General features: G+C 41.3%; 1 protein-coding gene and 1 long non-coding RNA gene across 8 annotated transcripts; one reads left to right on the plus strand and one right to left on the minus strand.

Annotated features, from left to right (window-relative positions):
• Positions 1-1152: 1152 nt before the first annotated feature.
• Positions 1153-12232, minus strand: stm (starmaker). Of its 4 annotated transcripts, XR_003787597.2 has the most exons (16): positions 12088-12232; positions 11273-11331; positions 10872-10907; positions 10757-10795; positions 10631-10666; positions 10342-10401; positions 10105-10137; positions 9219-9257; positions 7354-7392; positions 6946-6984; positions 6270-6308; positions 5168-5794; positions 1986-2042; positions 1757-1805; positions 1608-1651; positions 1153-1520 (listed from the first exon to the last, which is right to left on the minus strand). XR_003787597.2 is itself a non-coding variant. In XM_029167536.2 (15 exons), the coding sequence occupies exons 1-14, from the start codon at positions 12096-12098 to the stop codon at positions 1795-1797; spliced, it is 1125 nt and encodes a 374-aa protein (XP_029023369.1). In that variant the 5' UTR covers positions 12099-12232; the 3' UTR covers positions 1153-1520; positions 1757-1794. The 4 variants fall into 4 exon arrangements, 3 of the variants coding, with proteins under 3 accessions (XP_029023369.1, XP_055368914.1, XP_029023370.1); XM_029167536.2 differs by lacking the exon at positions 1608-1651; XM_055512939.1 differs by lacking the exons at positions 1608-1651; positions 6946-6984.
• Positions 8427-20074, plus strand: LOC121202608 (uncharacterized). 4 transcript variants are annotated; one of them, XR_005898371.2, is made up of 6 exons: positions 8427-11369; positions 11638-11864; positions 17395-18593; positions 18803-18928; positions 19118-19333; positions 19445-20073. It is a non-coding gene; the product is annotated as an uncharacterized LOC121202608 (long non-coding RNA). The 4 variants fall into 4 exon arrangements; XR_008696146.1 differs by having other exon boundaries at positions 8427-11864; positions 17395-17966; positions 18478-18593; positions 19445-20070; XR_008696145.1 differs by having other exon boundaries at positions 8427-11864; positions 18790-18928; positions 19445-20074.
• Positions 20075-21140: the final 1066 nt, after the last annotated feature.

The following is a 21140-nucleotide window of genomic DNA, read 5'->3' on the forward strand; positions in this document are numbered from 1 at the left end:
AAAAACTCCTTTGCATTCCTTCTCCTGTCTCAGGATGACCTATCTGTCCATTTAGACCTAGCACACTTTGGTTAAAGTCATGGTTTTATGAGTCTGATCCTTTCCTGACATGTCTTAAGTGTTTTATTTTTTGTGTTTATTATTATTATCAATGTATATATATTAATATTCAAATAAAATTAGACTTTTTTGTTGTTTTATGATTTTATTATATGTAAAGTACAAATAATATTGTTAGAGAGTACATATTCTAATACATAGTTACACATATACTGATGGATTTTAACCTATAAATTTAAACCTAAACTCAAATATTACTTAAATACAATTTTACACTATCATAATCAAACATTAGTAATAGTTATAATAGTAAACAACAGCAGTACTTACAGCTAAGATTAAGAAATCTGTAAATTGGTTTTGGTGTTGTGTCCCACTACAAAGTTAATAAACTGTAAAATAAAATTGTTCACCAAAAGGGTAAGACAGGGTGATAAGAGGAGCCCAGCCATTAAACTCCAGCAAATGGTAAGAAGAAAGACAGCAGACAGGGTGTTCACACACTTTCAGTTTCAGGAGTACAAGGGTTGTAAACCGAGCTGCCCCCACAGAACCTCCCAGACAGAGCTGCAGCAGCCACAAACTGCTGCAAACACAACCCTGTGTCTAAAACAGGTAAACACCCCCCCAGTGGGAGGGTCAGCCCCAGAGGTTGGAGCCTGAGCACCCACATTCCATAGGGAGCCCACCAGGAGAAGCCCCATGCACCCAGAGAGGTGGGTCTCTCTCTGGGCAAGTTATTTTTATGCATACTCGACTTCTGATAAATCTGGAAATTTATTGTACTGCCACACTCACAACTGATCCAGGTTTAGAGGCAGAAAAGCAAAGGCTCAACACACCACTGTCCTCTTCATGTAAAGATTAGCACGGTTTAGCACTTTTTCTGTTACTTGTACATATACAGGACTTTATTTTTATTACTGCAAATAACAGGTTTGTAATTTGAGAATTCACAAATATGAGTAAAATGAATTTAAAAAATCTTCTTTTAGCTACTTCTGACTTTTAGTTGCTCAAAGTGTCCTGTTCCCTTTGTAAATTTTGCAAACATGCTTGGTTGAAATTTTAAAGGAAGAAACAGAGTCTTGGTGATTTTCTGACAGTTCAAACTTTATTAGCAGTTTGTCTGTGTACAGACAATCATTTGTCTCCACACTTAATTTTAAAAATAGCAGTTAATGTATGTACACATTATTGTTGGAACAGAGACACACAGTGCACATCTGCTTTATTGTTTCTGTTGATAAAATAAGACAGGTTAAAAGTCAAAGCACTCTGGTGTGAAAGAAAGATTTTCATGACTGATGAAAACTAAAGCAACAAGTTTAAAAGAAAGAGACATTGGAACAGGAAGAGTTAAAACAACAGAAGCTGAAGTTGAATTTTAGTTGCAGGTTAGCTCCCCGCTGCTGCTTTTGTTATGATGGACTTTTTTCCACTATGGCGCCACTGGACTTCTGAGGGGACAATGCAAAAAAAAACTTAAATGTGGGTCCTGTATAAAAAGTTAATGGCAGGCCAGTGGCACAGGTGTTTGGTCTGACCTGCTAGTTGGAATATGTCCAACAGACAGAAGGAGAGAGAAGGCCTGGGGCATACATAGTATTTTTGTAGCAAATCCATATAAATTGATTTTGAATTCAATGCATTACTTGAATACTTCATGTGTGAATACAATCATGTGTGATGATACCTTAAGTCGGTGAGTGTCCAGAGTCCAAATTTCAGTGTCTAAATCAAGGCTAAAAGAAGGCAGATATTATAGATATTAGATATTGAGGGTCCAGCCTGGTTAATTAAAATGTCTGCATGCCAGAGTATTTACTAGCTGACGCTGATCAACTGTTGACCTCAACAACTACATCAATAATCAATGAAGCATTAAGTAGGTCTGTCTCTGACTATGTAGTGGACAGTGTTACCTCCTGTGGCTGTGGGGGTGATGTCATCAGGTTGATCTCGTTGGTCAGCAGGTGGGGCTGCAACAAGACACAATAGGAAAAGTCAGCAAAAAAATGAAACTACATCAGAACACTGATCAATGACAGAGTGGATCGCAGTAAGATCAGATCATGTGAAACTAGATCACAATGAGATTTGATCATAGTAAGAGCAGACTCTGTATCCTGGGCTCCACTATGAGTTTTCACAGGTTTGAGTGTGCTTACGGGCCGAATGGCAGTGTGGAGTACCCGGCCTTCTTGGGGTCCCTGGAGGGAGTGTTGGAAAGCGCTCCAACTGGGGACCCCATCGTTCTTCTGGGAGATTTCAATGCCCACGTAGGTAACGACAGTGATACCTGGAGAGGCGTGATTGGGAGGAACGGCCTCCCTGATCTGAACCCGAATGGTGTTATGTTATTGGACTTCTGTGCTAGGCACAGTTTGGCCATAACTAACACCATGTTCGAACATAAGGGTGTCCATCGGTGCACGTGGCACCATGACACCCCAGGCCGGAGGTCGATGATAGACTTTGTAGTCGTTTCACCTGACCTTCGGCCATATGTTTTGGACACTCGGGTGAAGAGAGGGGCTGAGCTGTCAACTGATCACCACCTGGTGGTGAGTAGGATCCGCTGGCAGAGAAGGAGGCTGGAACGACTTGGCAGGCCCAAACGTATTGTGAGGGTCTGTTGGGAACGCCTGGCTGAACCCTCTGTCAGACGGACCTTTAACTCACACCTCTGGGAGAGCTTCGACCAGATTCCGAGGGAGGTGGGAGACATAGAGTCCGAGTGGACCATGTTCTCCGTCTCCATTGTCAACGCGGCCGTTCGGAGCTGTGGACGCAGGGTCTCCGGTGCCTGTCGTGGTGGTAATCCCCAAACCCGGTGGTGGACGCCGGAGGTAAGGGACGCCATCAAGCTGAAGAAGGAGTCCTACCAGGTATGGTTGACCTGTAGGACTCCTGAGGCAGCTGATGGGTACCGGCAGGCCAAGCGTGCTGCAGCCCGTGCCGTTGCGGAGGCAAAAACTCGGGCTTGGGAGGAGTTCGGGGAGGCCATGGAGGAGGACTATCGCTCGGCCTCAAAGAGATTCTGGCAAACCGTCCGGCGCCTCAGGAGGGGGAAGCAGTTCTTTACCAACTCTGTTTTCAGTGGAGGTGGGGAGCTGTTGACCTCAACTGGGGATGTTATCGGACGGTGGAAGGAGTACTTTGAGGATCTCCTCAACCCCTCCGACATGCCTTCTGCTGAGGAAGCAGAGGCAGGGGACTCAGAGGCGGACTCGCCCATCACCCAGGCTGAGGTCACCGAGGTAGTTAGTAAGCTCCTCGGTGGCAGAGCAGCGGGGGTGGATGAGATCCGTCCTGAGTACCTCAAGTCTCTGGATGTTGTGGGGCTGTCTTGGGTGACACGCCTCTGCAACATCGCGTGGAGGAGGGGGACAGTTCCTCTGGACTGGACAACCGGGGTGGTTGTCCCTCTTTACAAAAAGGGGGACAGGAGAGTGTGTTCCAACTATAGGGGGATCACACTTCTCAGCCTCCCTGGGAAAGTCTATGCCAGGGTACTGGAGAGGAGAATTCGGCCGATAGTCGAACCTCGGATACAGGAGGAACAATGTGGTTTTCGGCCTGGTCGTGGAACGCTGGACCAGCTTTATACCCTCAGCAGGGTGCTTGAGGGTTTGTGGGAGTTTGCCCAACCAGTCTACATGTGCTTTGTGGATCTGGAGAAGGCATTCGACCGCGTCCCTCGTGACATCCTGTGGGGGGTGCTCCGGGAGTATGGAGTCCAGGGCCCTTTGCTAAGGGCTGTTCGGTCTCTGTACAACCGGAGCAAGAGCTTGGTTCGCATTGCCAGCAATAAGTCAGACCTGTTCCCGGTGCATGTTGGACTTCGGCAGGGCTGCCCTTTGTCACCGGTTCTGTTCATTATTTTTATGGACAGAATTTCTAGGCGCAGCCAGGGGCCGGAGGGGGTCTGGTTTGGGGACCACAGGATTGCATCTCTGCTTTTTGCAGATGATCTTGTCCTGTTGGCTTCATCAGGCCAGGACCTCCAGCGTGCGCTGGTGCGGTTTGCAGCTGAGTGTGAAGCGGCTGGGATGAGAATCAGTTCCTCCAAATCTGAGGCCATGGTTCTCGACCGGAAAAAGGTGGTTTGCTCACTCCAGGTTGGAGAAGAGTTCCTGCCTCAAGTGGAGGAGTTTAAGTATCTTGGGGTCTTGTTCACGAGTGAGGGAAGGAGGGAGCGTGAGTTGACAGACGGATCGGTGCGGCGGCTGCAGTAATGCGGTCGGTGTATCGGTCCGTCGTGGTGAAGAGGGAGCTGAGCCGAAAGGCAAAGCTCTCAATTTACCGGTCAATCTACGTTCCTACCCTCACCTATGGTCATGAGCTTTGGGTCATGACCGAAAGGGCAAGGTCACGGATACAAGCGGCTGAAATGAGCTTCCTCTGCAGGGTGGCTGGGCGCTCCCTTAGAGATAAGGTGAGGAGCTCTGTCACCCGGGAGGAGCTCTGAGTAGAGTCGCTGCTCCTCCACATCGAGAGGAGCCAGCTGAGGTGGCTCGGGCATCTAGTTCGGATGCCTCCTGGACGCCTCCCTGGGGAGGTGTTCCGGGCATGTCCCACCGGTAGGAGGCCCCGAGGAAGACCTAGGACTCGCTGGAGAGACTATGTCTCTCGGCTGGCCTGGGAACGTCTTGGGGTCCCACCGGAAGAGCTGGAGGAAGTGTCCGGGGAGAGGGAAGTCTGGAACTCTCTGCTTAGACTGCTGCCCCCGCGACCCGGCCCCGGATAAGCGGATGAAAATGGATGGATGGATGGATGAGTGTCTAGTAAATTTGGCCAGATTAATAGAAAGTAGATCCATTGTGGAATGGATGTTGTTTCCTCTAATCAGTTTTGTGCAAAATCTCATCCACTTCTCTATTAAACCCACCATCTGCTGGACACCACCTAACGTAGATAGCAGTTACAGTAAGTGACAGCATGTCAACAATGGTTGGACTGGAGAGTGGTTTGGAGGGTTCTGCATTTGTGGTCAAATGTAGACTAGTTCATAATTGTCCCTGTTAAAACATGAACCATTGGAATGTTGCTTGCTGCAGCACTTTGTGCAGGTATAATGTTTAGTTCGTAAGTCTCACTTTACCTTCAGTTGAGTCATTAGTTTCTAGACTCTGCTCTTCAGTGTCCTCCACGTCTGACTTTGTAGAGTCGTCCTGGTTCACCGTTTGCGTCTCAGTGGTCTCAGGGTCCAGCTTGTCACTGATGTCTTGATTGTCAAACTCTGGGTCCCTGTCCACATCATGGCTGTCACTGTCAGATCTCCTTGTGTCACTGTCTGCTTCACTTGGGGTTACACCATTCTCGTTCTTTTGGTCCACACTGTTATCGTTGCCATCACTGTTGTCCGTTTCACTGGGCACATCCTGCTCATCCTCACTGGCATTTCCCTCATCTCTTGTGTCTGTTTCGCTTGGCGCATCTCCCTCACCTTTTTCTTCCTTCTCATTTTGTACCTCCTCCTGAGCTGTGCTGTCGTCCTGGTCGGCTGTGGTTGCTCCATACTCAGCCTGGGAGTGAGAAGCACTATAACTGTATGAGCTCTCAGTGGAATCAGCAATGCTGCTGTCGTCGCCAGTCTTGCTGTTGCTTGAGTCTTCGTGTGCTGCCTCAGCATCCGCCTCAGCATCGGCATCGGAAACACGAGCGGCATTTAACATTTCAGTTGAGTCAGTGTTACTGTTGTCATCAGTGGCAGCACTATTCTCAGAATCTGAGGATTCAACATGTTGTCGACTATTAAAGATCATCACATGTTACATAGAGATTAAAGTGTAAAAGTGTTATGGACTAACAAACTAAAGTTTACAGAGTTCAGCAAAAAGTAAAAACAAGTTTTCTGTAATGAAAATATCTGCCTGTTAACTTAAGATTGTAACGATTCAACTTCCTAACAAACTGAACTAGACTTTTTTGTCACAAGTACAAAGACTAACAGTGTTAAGAACTAACTACTGTAGGACCACTCCTACTAAAAAGTGGCCCGTTTTAAAACAATTCACTTAAGAGAGTGCCTGACCCAACAAGTACTGCAATGTAATATATTTATATATCCAACAGCACCACTGGCTGAATGATTGGAAACATCTTCAGCTTTGGCTACTTTGTGATTATGTTTTGTAACAGAAATGGATGTCACAAAAAATCAATGAAGCAGTATGAAGAAGAGTATGAGGGTTAATTCTCACCTTCAGAGTGATCAGAAGACTCGTCTGTGTCAGAAGCAGCTGTGGAGGTCCCAACAGTAAAACAATCAAACCATCAGGACCAGTGGGGTCAGAGTAGTAGTAGTAGTTGTAGTACTAGTAGCAGTAGTTAGTAGTAGTAGTTAGTAGTAGTAGCAGTAGTCAGCAGTAATAGTAGCAGTAGTTAATATAATATAGTAGTAAGTAGTAGTAAATAAGTTAGTAGTAGTAGCAGTGAGTAGTAGTAGTAAATTGGAAGCAAGAAACCAAGAGTTTATAGAAATTATAGTAGCTTTATTAATAGTGGTACTGTAAAAGTTGTGTACTGTAGTAGTTGAGTACTTGTGGCTGAAGGTTTTGGTTTACAGTAAAAATATGACTGAATATTTACAGTGAAAAAATTAAGTGATAACAATATTACAAACTATGCAGTATTGCTATGTCGTAGTTCATCTGATAATCTTTACATGAAGGTTAGCAGATTAAGCTTTATACTTTAAATGTAGAACAGGTACAAGTAAACAGTTAAAGCAACCCACATAAATACACACAGAACACACATTCCTCACATTAGCATCTGTAGAATAACATCATCACTCTTGTGTGTATTATTAATTTTTTTTACTATTACTATTACTATTATGGACTAAGGACTAGCAGCAATACTGAAAGTATTTACCAGAATTAAATTGAGTAGATGTCTCCAGACTGTTTGGATCTAGAGAGAACAATCAATAGTAAACAGACCGGCATAGACAACAGAGACCAACTGGCACACACAGACACTGTTTGACACAGACTAGTAGAGACTGACACATACCAACACAGTTCAGCACAGACCGGCAGAAACTGATAGAGACTGACACAGACCGAAAGAAACCAGCACAGAAAGAAACAGAACAAAAGAGACTGACACAGACTGACACAGACCTGCATAAAGAGAAACACATCAACACAGATCAGTAAAGACTAACACAGTTTGACACAGACAGGAGAGGACAACAGAGACCGACAGAAATGGACAAAGACTGACAGAGATTGGCAGACCTGCAGAAACCAACAGAAACGGCAGCTGAATAATTGTTACCTGGGGTCTGCTCAGCTGAGTCTGTGCTGTCAGCATCACCTGTGGAGACAAATAAATATTTTCTATTAAGTTGTGAAGGTTTATTTGGTATCAAACACATTTCATATGAACAAATAACAGATGAAATGTATGTGACAAAGATTAATCTGGATAATTTACAATGATCTGATCCTCAGAGCCACTGGTCTCCCATCAGTGCTGTAAATCACTTAGTGCTGGTCTGTATCTGTACATTATTTGTACAAGAGGGTGGTGATGAGAGTGTCCCTGGATCCCTACATTCCTTCCCTCTTTCAGGGAAATTCCCACATTCAACGTTTCTATTCACCCAAAGATCAGGTTCAAAGATTTATTTATTTCATCAGATTTAAACAAATGGAACAGAAAATCTTCATGGTAAATAATTGTCTTTTCTTAAATCGCAGGCTGCTTACATGAAGCAGGTACCTAGTATGGGGTGCCAAATGTAAAAGTAGCACCTATAACTAGTTTTTTCACATTTAACTAAATGACACAACATGTTTTCTCACATTTAGTTAAATGTGCAAAAGTCTAAATGTAAATGTTAAATATAAATGTAAATGTTAAATGTTAAATGTAAATGTTAAATGTAAAATGTTAAATCTAAATGTTAAATGTTAAATGTTAAATGTTAAATGTTAAATGTAAATGTTAAATGTAAATGTGCAAAAGTCTAAATGTAAATGTTAAATATAAATGTAAATGTTAAATGTTAAATATAAATGTTAAATGTAAATGTTAAATGTAAAATGTTAAATCTAAATGTTAAATGTTAAATGTAAATGTTAAATGTTAAATGTTAAATGTAAATGTTAAATGTAAATGTTACATGTTAAATGTTAAATGTAAATGTTAAATGTTAAATGTAAATGTTAAATGTTAAATGTTAAATGTTGGCCGAGTGTAAAACTGAATATTCATGAATGGGCAAGTAGACTCCATCCCTACCCTCAAACAGCGCTGGTCTCAGATCAGAGACGCGAACTCAAACACGTCAAACAGTACGCATAGCTCCGCCCACATCTGACTCTGGATATACTGTGAATACTGGAGAGAAGCCTGAAGTCGAAGCCATCATGGCCGCCAGCTCCGACTCCCTCCCGTTGGGGGAGATTGAACGGGCTGTAACGGCAGGTGTGCGGGCTGAGGCTCCGCTTCAAACTGCCGTTCTGTCGTAAACACCATTAATGAGGAGTCAAGTAGGTTTAAAAAGAATATTTCTGTGGCGCCGGTGGAGAATTAGTTGGCTATCTTTACTACCTAGCCGAAATTACGTCCAGGCTAAAAAAAGGTTTCCAGATCAGATGTGGGCGGGGTTTGCGCGCACTGTTTGAGGTGATTGAGTTCGCGTCTCTGATCTGAGACCAGCGCTGTTTGAGGGTAGGGATGGAGTCTACTTGCCCATTCATGAATATTCAGTTTTACACTCGGCCAACATTTAACATTTACATTTAACATTTAACATTTACATTTACATTTAGACTTTTGCACATTTAACTAAACGTGAGAAAACATGTTGTGTCATTTAGTTAAATGTGAGAAAACTAGTTATAGGTGCTCCTTTTACATTTGGCACCCCATAACCTAGTAGTATGATCAACAATGAACTGTGTTGTGCTGTGTGTAATAAATCGCCATCAGCATACATTATTTCAATGGTTAAAGGTTTAACAGTGATTTGTCCACAGAGAATTCAGTTGCACATCCTTCAGTGACCTTGATGATCTATATAATGTCAGGCACTGAAACTGACAATTCTTGTTATTAATATTAAATTGTTGCATTGTTTGTTTATATTGCTGGCTCACAACCAAATGGTCCTAAGCATAGAATGAACTGGTTACCTTGTGTCTGTTCTGCAGAGTCAGTGTTGTCAGATTCATCTGTGGGGACAAACAAATTTCAGACATTTTGATGTGATGGTAATGTAGTGATCAGACATTGACCTAGAGCAGGAAGCCAGGGAATCAGAATCAGAATCAGAAAATATAAAATACTGTATTGTCAGGTCTTGTAGAGAACAGAAGTGTTTCTCCTACGATGTTTGGCGTTGTAGCACATACAGCAGCAAGAAAGATACAAACAAACAGAACATCAAAATAAAAGTGAATTCAACCAGAGATTTTTGTTTTCACCTGAAACAAAGGTGTGAGGTGCCCCTGTGACGATGTAGGGACTGAGGGTGCATAACGCAGATTCTTTTAGTGAAAGTGAAGGGAAAGAGGCACATTTGGTACCGTGTTTGTGTCGTGTCTGGATTGCTGTCAGATGAAAAATGCATTTTTACATCTTGCTGTATATATGATATATAATATGTCTGCAGAGTGTCTGACTGTGGACCTGGGCTTTGTTCCACTTTTCTCAAGTGGGGTTTAAATCCACCTTGTGATAGAAAGCCTAAAACCTTAACATCCAGATTCTAGGATTTAAGATTCAGCTAACAGAAAAAAAGAACAAAACATCACATTGACTCTTGAACATTGGGTTCCTGTTACAACCTGAAAAGTCCTGGTTTTCTTTGATAGGGGTTGGAGGTTACTGTTCAAGGGCTCAGCTGGTCAAAGTGTTTGCTTCACATCATTTGAAAGCTTGGTTATAAATTATAAAGTGGTTGATCACATACAGAGAACATTTCAGTTCCAGTGACCAGTGACACCAGTAATAAACCTGCTTTAGTCTGAATGTGCCTATGTAGGTGAATGACAAAGAGGTGACATTCTTAGTACTTACCTTGGTTCTGTTCAGCAGAGGTGTCACTGTCACCTGTGAAGACAAAGAAGATAAGTTTTAATAGAAGCAGCAGGTACCGTACTAGTACAAGCAGCAGGTACAGTAATTACAGTAATCCCACTGTAGTCAGTAGAGTGGTGTTGCTTCCAGTAACTAGTGCGGTGTTGATACCCATAATTGCAGTACTTGCAACCTGCACGTTTTCATCACCATAGACATGACAGGTATTCTTCTCACCTTCAGCTTTGTCACTTTCCTCTGCGGTGGAGTCTTTGCCATCACTGCTGTCTGAAACAGCTTAAAGTACATGGCACCACAAAATAACATTGGACATATACTTTTTTTACAACAGTAAAATAAAATTCCATATCCTTGCTCAACAAAGAAACATAACTTTGTTGAGAAATGATACAGAATCTTATTTGACTAATTGCTAATGAACAAACAAACACAAAAATGTATATATAGACAGTACCAAGCTGCAGCTATCACAAAATAAGCAGCTCTCACTCGTGAAGGCACCAACCTGGTGATTCAGTTTTCTCATCTGATTCTGAGGGAGCTGAAAGACAAACCGGTGAACAGACAGTCAGGTGAGTAGTAAAACAGGTGAGCAGACAGACCTAAGCCAAGGGGGGAACAGACATATTACCTTCAGTTTGTTCAGGGGAGTCGATGCTGTCATTTAGATCTGTGATGACAAATAACCAGTTTGATACAGTTGTAGGTGGTTGTACACATTGTGTGAAGTGTGTATATGTTGTTACCTGTCTGGGCTGTCACAGGTTCATCTGTAGTTACTCCTACATCAATAATAAGAACATACACATGACATCTTAGCTGGCACAGGGGCCAGCAGGTGTGTGTGTCTGTTACCCTGCAGTGCTGCACAACCTTACAGTAAACCAGTAAACCAGTTCACACTCACTTAAAAAACGCCATTTGAGTTTTACGGTATGGAACGGGTCTGTGGCAGCCCTCAAAGGGGAGTGTGGTAGGGAGCTAAAGACGACCTTCAATTCAATGCGATCAATTTGTGCAACTGATGACTCTGATACAATTTTGGGAATACAACCAGACCCTCCAGCCTCCAGCAGAGGGCGCTCTGTCTCCTTCTTTTATATATATATATATATATATACATACACACACACATTTTATAGTTTACCTGGTGTTGGAGCCGTCAGACAAACAGCAGCAAGAGCAAGGATCAGCAAAACAACACACCTGTAACACAGCTGGAATTAGATTTGAATGCAAAACCAGTGAGTTAATTTGTGAATTTGCATGTTGTTCATCTACACAATAGTGTCAGACTAAACTTTTCTATTTTAATAATAGGACAACACAAACATCTCGTCACAAAAATTTGAGCCCCTATAATAAAATGTAAACCCTTTAACATCTATATTGTAAATGAACAATAGTTTAACAGTGCAGTACTGTAAGCAATGTCAGTAACTAAAGCCACACATGTAAACTGATCACCATCAGGTTGTTAAATGACTGACTTTCTTTGTGTTTCTGCCACAGAAAAAAACAAAGCTTCTCTTCTTTCCAACGTATAGAGAGAAACAAAGTGCAAAAGAAAACCAGCACAGGTCCTCAAAGAGACAGAGAGGCTTTAAGGTTGAGAATCGAGTGTCGGGTTAAAACCCGGAGAAGAACGCGTCTTTATGCTGAATCACTGGAGGATTTATTCAGACCGGACACAGTCACTGATCAGTTCTGCCCGACGATAAGAGCTGGACACTGAGCAGGTAAGTCAGAAAATATCTTAGACTTTGCTCTTAGTTGTTCACATTTTTTTAAGTCTTACAAGCAGCCTACTTATATAAACCAGTAATAAAGTTGTCCTTTGCAGTAGCACAACAACATCATCAAATCCACCCATTAGTCATTATAGTAAGACTTAACAGATCCCCTATTCATGTAAAGCTATGATCTGTGATTAGAGGTGGGTTCGGGTCAGACTGGACTCACCGTTGGTGCATGATGTTGTTGTCAGCAGGTCCTCAGAAAACGAACTTTGATGTGATGAAACCCCTGTTTGTTGAGTTTCTGAACCCAGCTAAAGAAGAACAACAACTTTTTATAGTCACACCCGTGCTCCCTCCCTCTCCTTCTCCTCCTCCTCCCTCCTTCTCCTCCTCCTACTCCTCCTCCTCCTCCTCTGATTACCTTAGATCCAGTCGATGCTCATTTGTTAACCAGACAGTGACACAGAGTTGATTATATTATTTAGACAACATTTGGTGTCTATAACATTTGTTCAGTAATTGATGACATGACAAACCAATATTATGGCTCAGAGCTGACTGGTGGAGTTGCAGTAAGTTTAGAGTAGCGTTTATCCCTCTTATCCCTATTAAATCCCTCTCCTCACTTACACAGCACTAAATGATGAAGTTTATTGATCGTGGTGCTCCTAGCAGAACGTTTGGTGGAGTGTTGGTCTGCTGGTGGAATCTTGTATTCCAGAGAGGATGATTACACTGTCATCAGATGAGAACTTTGTGTTGTTACTGTGGTTGTAGGTAATTAAGGCTATTCATGCACAGTGTAAACAGATGTCAGATCCTATGACGCTGTCCCTGTGCAATGAATTGGTCGAATTTGTTGACAGTAGAATGTGATTTGCCATGATTTTTATTATGACATAATCTGACTGAATTACATTCAGTAGAACTGAAGATGTTTTGATGGCTTCTCTTATTATGTATTTAGCTTTAAAGGTTGCGGTGCTATATATGTGTTACATAGACCTTTTTCTTATTAATGCTGCACATCCTGATGTTACTGACTGTAGCGTATGTACATGTTAGAAATGATGTTGTAGAATGAAATAGAAATCCAGAGGAAAATAGTGGCTGAAGTTAAGTCACATGTGTAAGAGGACCCTTGACCTCCCATGATTACAGCAGGCGAAATGTGTGACAGATGTTCAAGGTTTTGCTGCTGCTGACACACATCTCTTATTTTCAATACTCTTCGCTGGCTGGGAGCCCTATCTGTTTAACCTCTGTTTCTGTCCATTTCCAGTGAGCAGGTGCTCATTTTTAAACTAACTTTATGTTTCAAAGATTTTATGTGAGCCTGATTACAGAAATGTTATGTTCACTGATCTATAGATCTACAGCAGTGACTGTTGCCTTTCCTTAAAACTAGTCCTGCTGGGCCCCATTCTTGGGTCCTGTTCAAAATCTCTATCACAGCCAATGTTGTCTTAAGGCTACTAGGCCTCTGTCCTGCACAAGGGCTGCTGAGCAACAGTGTGAGTCCACAGTGATGGAGGCTACACAGACTTTGTGAAAGGCTTTGAAATTATGAACTCTGTGACCATTAGACCAAATCACATGAAACTAAACCACAAACATAAAACCTTAACTGAGAAGCTGTTTAGATCAGATCAAAGTGAGGGTTCAGGTTTTTGGGTGACGACAGAAAACACAGACATGAATCTGTCACACAACCATGTGTGTGTTTCAGCATGTTAACAGCCTCTAATGAGTTCAGTATTTAGTTGACTGATAATGAAACAAAACAGCAGCACTAGCTTAACACTAACTGTTGGTTCATCCACCGCTAGAAACACGCTCAAGAGTCTGACACACAACTGTAGCTCCAGGTCTCATTAAAATACTTGTATTGGTTCTGTTGGTTCAGTGGATGAACAATGATAAAATATAATCTTTATGATTATTCTAAACCATAAATAAAACTTGGATACTATGATTATGCCATATGACGACTAAACAATCTCACAGTCCCTCTCTACATAGTGTATGGAGACTTTAGCTATAAACTCCTCCAATGAAATCAGCTCCCAGATTAGGTTCTGGAGGCATACCTTAACTTCTTTCAGGCCAGGGTTCATATAATTCATAGACAGCATGTGATGTGTGTGTTTTAAATAGTTTTTCATCTGTTTGTGCTTTGGAAAAAAGCAATGAATGGTTTTGAATTGTTTTAGCATCTTCGGATAATGAGCTGTTGCTTTGCTCTGAGTTATGTGCTTTGTGTCACAGTTATTTTTCATTTTCATTGTGTAATTTATCATACAGTACGGTTGCTACATAAGACAACTTTGATAGAGGGGGTTTCCCAATGAGTGTCTGTCTGAGAGATCAGGTGTGTTCTGTGTTGCCACCTGATCGTATTTTGAAAGTTTTGAAAGACCAGCTGAAGTTCAGTGAAGTAGGGAAATCCACTGAAACAGAGAAATGCCAGCTGAAAGGTCAGTAAACACTTTGGTTTTAACTGAGAGACTTGTTCATTGGCTGATCATACTTAAAATACACAATGAAACAAACAAACAGTAATAAAAGCACCCAGCAATAAAAAACTCTTATGGCTCAAATATAGATGGAAAATAAAAAATTGGATTTTGATTAATCTGTCTTAGATGCTTAAAAAATATATATAAAAAGCATGTTTTTTATAATTAACAGAGGAAAACAATAACCTTCAAATTTCCTGTTTGGACCCAGGCTGAGTCACAGTTTTTTTGTTTCATATTGTGGTTCATGTGTTTGTTTGAATTCCTTCTCAGTTCCCTGCTTCATGCAACATTAATGTTGTAGTTCAGTGGAAATATCTCAGTTCAGAGCATTTGGCTCCACTCCGTGCTTGTTAGTTAGACTGTTTAGAATGTATTAGCCAGAGTAGCAACATTTGTGACAAAGAGAAATGAAATTCAGGTTTCATTAATTCAGTTTTATTGTAAAGCAATTTACATAACCAACAAACATAAATATGGCTTGTAAGTAGGTTCATTACAGACAGGTACGATATGTGTCAGTGTTGTATGCAGTCAATAGAAAAGACAAACCAAGCCACGCAGATTCTGGGAAGTGCAGGAGAGACCTGCAATTACTGAGGCAGCAGTATTTATAACCTCTAACTAACTTGTGACTGACGGCTCAAACCATTGTGCAGGTTCACCAGCTTTATTTGCTGGTAAGCTCTGTCTTAGATGCTTTTCCAGCATAGATCAATCCAACCTACTGTAACTTCAATACAGTACAGTTCAACAAGTGATCCAATGTCTTTTAGACTCAGTCCCAACAAGATCACTGAAAGACGTTTTACTGTTACCCAGTTCATCCATAATATTCAAATCAATTCATCACTGCTAATGGGCTATGTACATCAGACTTTTAAATTTCCAGACCTTTACTGCAAATCCCCCAAAAATTGTGTTAGCACCTATGTAGGAATAACCTGTATAAAGTTAATAACCAAGTCTAGGCTTCAGACAACATCAAGTTTCTATATTCAACCCAAAAATAACTTTGGAGTTTCACAGGGTTCTGTCCTTAGTCCAGTTCTTTTCAACTTGTACATCCAGTCATATAATCCATGAACCAATCCAATGAGTCAAACTTGTTCAAAAGACATAAAGTCCAACTTCAGATAATATAGAGCTCAAAAATTCAATGCAATTTCATTTATTGCTATATGAGACCCTACACAACAACAATCCCACATAAAGCAATTTCTTAATAGTAGCAAATCAGTAAAATGGATTAGCCACATGCTACATGGTCACATTTTATTATGTGTTTTTTGAAGGTCGTGAGGCGGACGTCCTTTTGTTAAGTCCCGTAAGTCATTTGAATGAACCTTTATCCAGGCTGCCAGACTCTACGTAGAAATAAAAAGATCAACCATTCCCTGAAGCCAGAAGCTGTTCAGACCACATACAACTGAGCTGAGGGGTCAGCTGAGGAGAGAAAACACAGTAATGAATCTGTCACACACACTGTGCCTGTGTGTGCACAGCATTTTAACAGCTTTTAATGAGCTCTTTGTTTTCAAAATGATCATAAAAGCTTCTACAAACTTAAGCTTAGTTTAAAACTGCAGGCGCCCAGGATCCAAGCAGTCATCTGCAATGTGTTCTTAAACTGTAGATTTGCTTTTGTTACATATTTTCAGAAACCCCTATTTCAGTTGCTCCTGTTTTGCACGTCACAGTGGCCTAGATGTGAAGCAGGCAGTGCTGTATGGCATCAGTCTACCAAATTCTAAAAAAAACACTGTGTCCAAAGTTTCTAAGCCAGGACTGGGGGAGGCTTCTTTGGTGAATGAAGTGTCCCATCACAAGTCCTACCATGTGTTTATTAAACATGAGGCTCATTTAAGTCACACTTAGTTCAGGAGGCTCTGGAGTCCTCTCACTTGAAAACCTTTGATGAAGCTGATGGTTAGAGCTTCTTAGTTCACTTTGGACCATTTTTTAAATAAGTTACATCCAGTCACTGTGGCATTAAAGTAATAAATAATCTGTTAGAATAGCTGCATGCTTCTCCTAGTTTTAGTTTTAATAGAATCTCTTTCTCTGTGATTTTCATCAGTGTTTAAACTGCACAGTGGAAAGCTCCACAGTAGAGGCCCTTTAGCTCCTGCTTTGCTGCAGTTTTGTTTCTGCAGCAACCACATTTAACCTGACAACCATGTTTCAAAGCACTAACTTTTTCTTTCTGTCTTTTTGTGTCTTCATTATAAAACCTTTGCTTAGTGTTTGTGGTTTACTCACTTCTCAGCTCTTATGCTCACCTGTGTGACTGCTGCTAGTTAAAGTTAAACAAATGTAATGGATTTCTTCATGGTTCCACATTGATTTAATTAAATCCAGCATCCAGCCTATGCCCAGTCTTCTCTATCCCCTTACCCCAACCGGTTGAGGCAGATAGATGCCCATATTAAAGGGTCCTGCACATGAAAAATTCACTTTTTGGACATTCTGGTACATTTATATGACTCCCTGGTTCACGTTAAGACACTCCTGGTGTGTTAGAAGTACGCCCCCTATTTATTTCACATTTTTGAGAGTTTATCCAATCCGGTTCAGGAACCATCGTTTCAAATTTGGCGGATTATGTACGTCTGAATTCTACTACTACCAGCTTCAGCCCCGCCCAGACAAACCGGGGCACCGAAATTTACCTGCAACATTGCGTTTCAGTCCCTCACTGTGCACTCTAGTATAGTAGGTGGCTGTAATGCACCTTTCAGCTGGTGGCCACACGCCATTTAAAAGACAAAAGAAGAAGTCACTCACTGTGACACAAACTGACATGGGGCCATTAGGGTTTGGAAAGTGCTCCGTTGTTGGTTGTTTCAACCAGCATCGCAGCCTTTTAATTTCACCAGCGGAGCGAGAAAGAAGAACTTTATGGATTAATTTTAGTGTAAATGGACCGGTGCCGGCACCGCTAACTAAATGCTTCTTTCTTCTTCCTTGTGTGTGGACACCATTTCACCTCCGTCTGCTTTGAAAACAAGGTTATATTTATTACTGGGTTTGAGGTTGAAGAAGCGCTCCGTGATCCGCCTTGCTGCTTTCCCAGACGTAAGTACATGCTTGATACCTATTTGATGTATGTACTCCATAAGTTTCTGTTTATAATCTAGAATCCCTCCTGTGTAAGAAATGCCAATTGCTAGAACAGTTGAATCTAACAGCTACAGTGACAGAGAGAGAGAGAGAGCGTTGCAAGGTGCTGCCACGCAATTTGGATGAGTCCAAGCCAGGATTTTTCCGGTTCGAATTGTGTGATATATGGTACTGAGGTCATTCACTCAGCTCACATTTTAGCTGCTAGCGTCATGTTAGCCGCTAGCACGATGGCAGCGCAGTGTTAGCGGCTAGCATTAGCGGCTAGCATTAGCGGCTAGTGATAGCCGCTAGCGCTCGTTTCAGTCACTCACAGTGCACTTTAGCATAGTAGGTGGCGCTAATGCACCTTTCAGTTGATTGCCACCCGCCATTTAAAAGACAAAACAAGAAGAAGTCACTCAGGTTGAAGAAGCACTCCGTTCCTACAAGACGTGATCCGCTTGCTGCTTCCCCAAACGTAAGTACATGCTTGATACTTACTTGATGTATGTACTCCAGAAGTTTCTTTGTTTATAATCTACTGTAGCTTCCCTCCTGTGTACGGAATGCTAATTGCTAGAACAGTTGAATCTAACAGCTACAGCGACAGAGAGAGACAGTGTTGCAAGGTGCTGCCACGCAATTTGGATGATTCCAAGCCTCTCCAGCATTCATTTGGTTCGAATCGTGTGACTCTTAATGTCAATGTGAATCAATGTTACTCAGCTCACATTGTAGCTGCTAGCTCCATGTTAGCCCCTAGTGCGATTTTAACACAGTGTTAGCAGCTAGCAATAGTAAGTTGTGAGTCAGTTGTTTTTCTAATTACTACCGAGCCTGCCGTGTGTACGTCGTAGCCCAAGTAGACCTGTGAATTTAGGTTATGGCAAGTTCCATCTAAGTCTAACATGTATTTTGTTGCTGTCTTCTTGTATGTGTTGCTTATCTACTCAGCTACTGTAGCTTTAAACATGACTTTTTTTATACAGGCTGACGCATGCCAGCTATCGAAAAGCGAGGAGGTTGCTTCTCAAACTGACTCCACTACAGGCTGTGGACACACAGCTACCTTGTAGAAGAGTTGTTGCTCACCTCAGGAGCAAAGGTATGTACATTTAACAGCAGTATGATCAGTTGTTGGCCAATGTGCAGTTTTATTTGATAGAGATTTTGGATTTCACATTTCATTAGTTGTAGTATTCATAATCTGATATATAATATTGTCTATATATTTACTCTGTATGCAGTTGGTCAACTTGTTTTGATATTTTAGTCTGTTGACGGGTAATTTGTAATTCTAGTGTTATGGTGCAGATTATGTGGAAAATGTGATGGAGACCATCTTCAATAAAGTCCTGCTGGACTCAGGTTGTTATATGGAGGACCTTGTGAACATCCCTGTCCCACCTGCCCTCTGAGCAGAATTTGAGCAAGCTGACAGTAAGGAGGTCATTAATGTCATGCCAAGATTTAACAAACCAGGACTATAAAAGCTAAGTTCAAAACATGTTTGCTCCAAACACCATTAAAACTACCTCTATATATTGTTTACATTTGTGAAGGTTGTGAGATACATAGGAAATACTGGACATTTCATTAATTTGCTATTCTATTCTCTATACCTTCTAGAGTGGTGTCAAGGAAAACAGCTGCATCCTCTGTACCATCTGTACAGCAGCTGCACTGCTTCTGATGTTTTACAAAATGTGATGAAGACAAAAAAGATCCTCACATCTCCCCAGCCAACTGCCCATGACTGTACTTGTTCCACTCCAGAAACTATGCTTTCAACATAACTATGAATCCTACCTGTTCATTTTGTGGTCTGCAAATTGAACTGTGAAGGTAACTTATTCAGCATTACAGTGCTGGTGCATTGGTTGACATTAAAGTTGGCTTTGACTATTGCTGTTTCACTGAACTATTTTTTTAAACAATAATTTTTGTATTTCACAGATGGTCTAAGTCCAACATAGGTGCCTTATCCCTCAGGAAACACTGCCCTGATCCAGACCAGGGAAGGTGGGATGACTTGAACTCTTCGCCCTAGAAGTTCCCAGCACCATCTAACAATACTTCTAGGCTAGATACCTGCAACAACTTGAGATACACACAGACATAGTACTGTCAAATTTATGAAGAAAAAAAACAATAACTACATTTCTATTAGTTATATATTAGCACTTGATATATCATACACCTTACTAAAGCAATTAAAAATATATTAGGGTCAATATATATTTAGAAGCAAAACTATGTTTGTAAATCAGAGTTCCCAGGTACAATATGATTAATCTGTAAATAGTAAAATGTACTAAAATTGTTTATGAATTTTTGAGATACGGATTTATTCCATGCATGTGTAATTGTCTGATATACTGTATATTAAATGTGTTCTGTAATGAATACACATTCAATCATACTGGCTCCAGTCCTGGATCATCAACCATACATGACAGTAGGTTTGGCAACTGGTTCAGGCGTCTTAAGGTAAGATTTATCGAAATTTTAATTAATTAATAAAAGTGATAAACACATGCAATATCTTGACGGCAACAGTTGCTGTCACACCATGTAGGCATTCACCGTTCCCACATTGGCAGTTAATTACAGGCAAATACGGCAAAATATAAGCTTCAGCTGAAGACCCCATTATGGAAAAGTTATTTTGACACAGCAGCAGAACGAGAAAGAAAAAAAACATGTAAAAATGAATTTATATTAGTTTATCCAGCTACTGTATGCTCCCAAACAGGTTGTAGTTGTGTTATGCTTATTGGCAACCATTAGTATTAGCGTTAGCAGCTAATCAATTTGCGTATTCAAATTTATTTAATCAATAAATTAAATTAAATGTGAAATTGCCAGTTAGACGTACCTTGCGCCAGTCGAAGTGTAACCACTTCAACAGCCTCACATTCGACTTCAGAGTCAGGTTTTTGATCAAACATATGGTTGAAGTCCATTAGGAGGACGAGGTAGCCAGTTTTGCTGTTACAGTGAATTCAGTGACCGTAACTTTTGATTCTGGCGGCGGATCACGGCTATGCGCTTCCTAAAAGGGGTGTGGCGATCAACTTTGCTTGCGACACACCCCTAAAGCAGAGCGTTGTGGACGAGAGCTTAAATCACACATTGTCAGACGGGCTGTGTGGGCGATCTACAGAGATTTTTGGCATGAAAAGTTACAGAGACCTTCCTGAGACATCAAGGTCCAATTCTTTAGCATTGTGTAGCATGAAAAAAGTGTGTGCATTGTCATGTTTTAGTCCTGTTTTGGGTTTTATTTTGTAGTACTTCCTGTCTCATTCATGTCACACCTGTTTTCCATGCTATCCCCGGTTCATCACGCACACCTGTCAGCAATCATGTAATCAACCACCAATGTTTAGACATCACATTTTTCTCCTCGTTAATGTATACACAACACCCCACATTGACAAAAAACAGAATTGTTGACATTTTTGACAAAACTGAAATCTGAAAGTTGTTAGGAAGCCACTCTTATTATTATTATTTTGGAAACTGCCAAGCTCCAAGGTCTTAAGTATGGTCTACCCGGCTAAAGAGATACACCAGAGAAGTGTGGAGTGTGCAAACGGTAACCACAAAGAAGGCAGCAAGGAAAACAGCAACAGTTATGTACCTCCAA

This window comes from Betta splendens, chromosome 11 (assembly GCF_900634795.4).
Source record: "Betta splendens chromosome 11, fBetSpl5.4, whole genome shotgun sequence".
Lineage (NCBI taxonomy): Eukaryota > Metazoa > Chordata > Actinopteri > Anabantiformes > Osphronemidae > Betta > Betta splendens.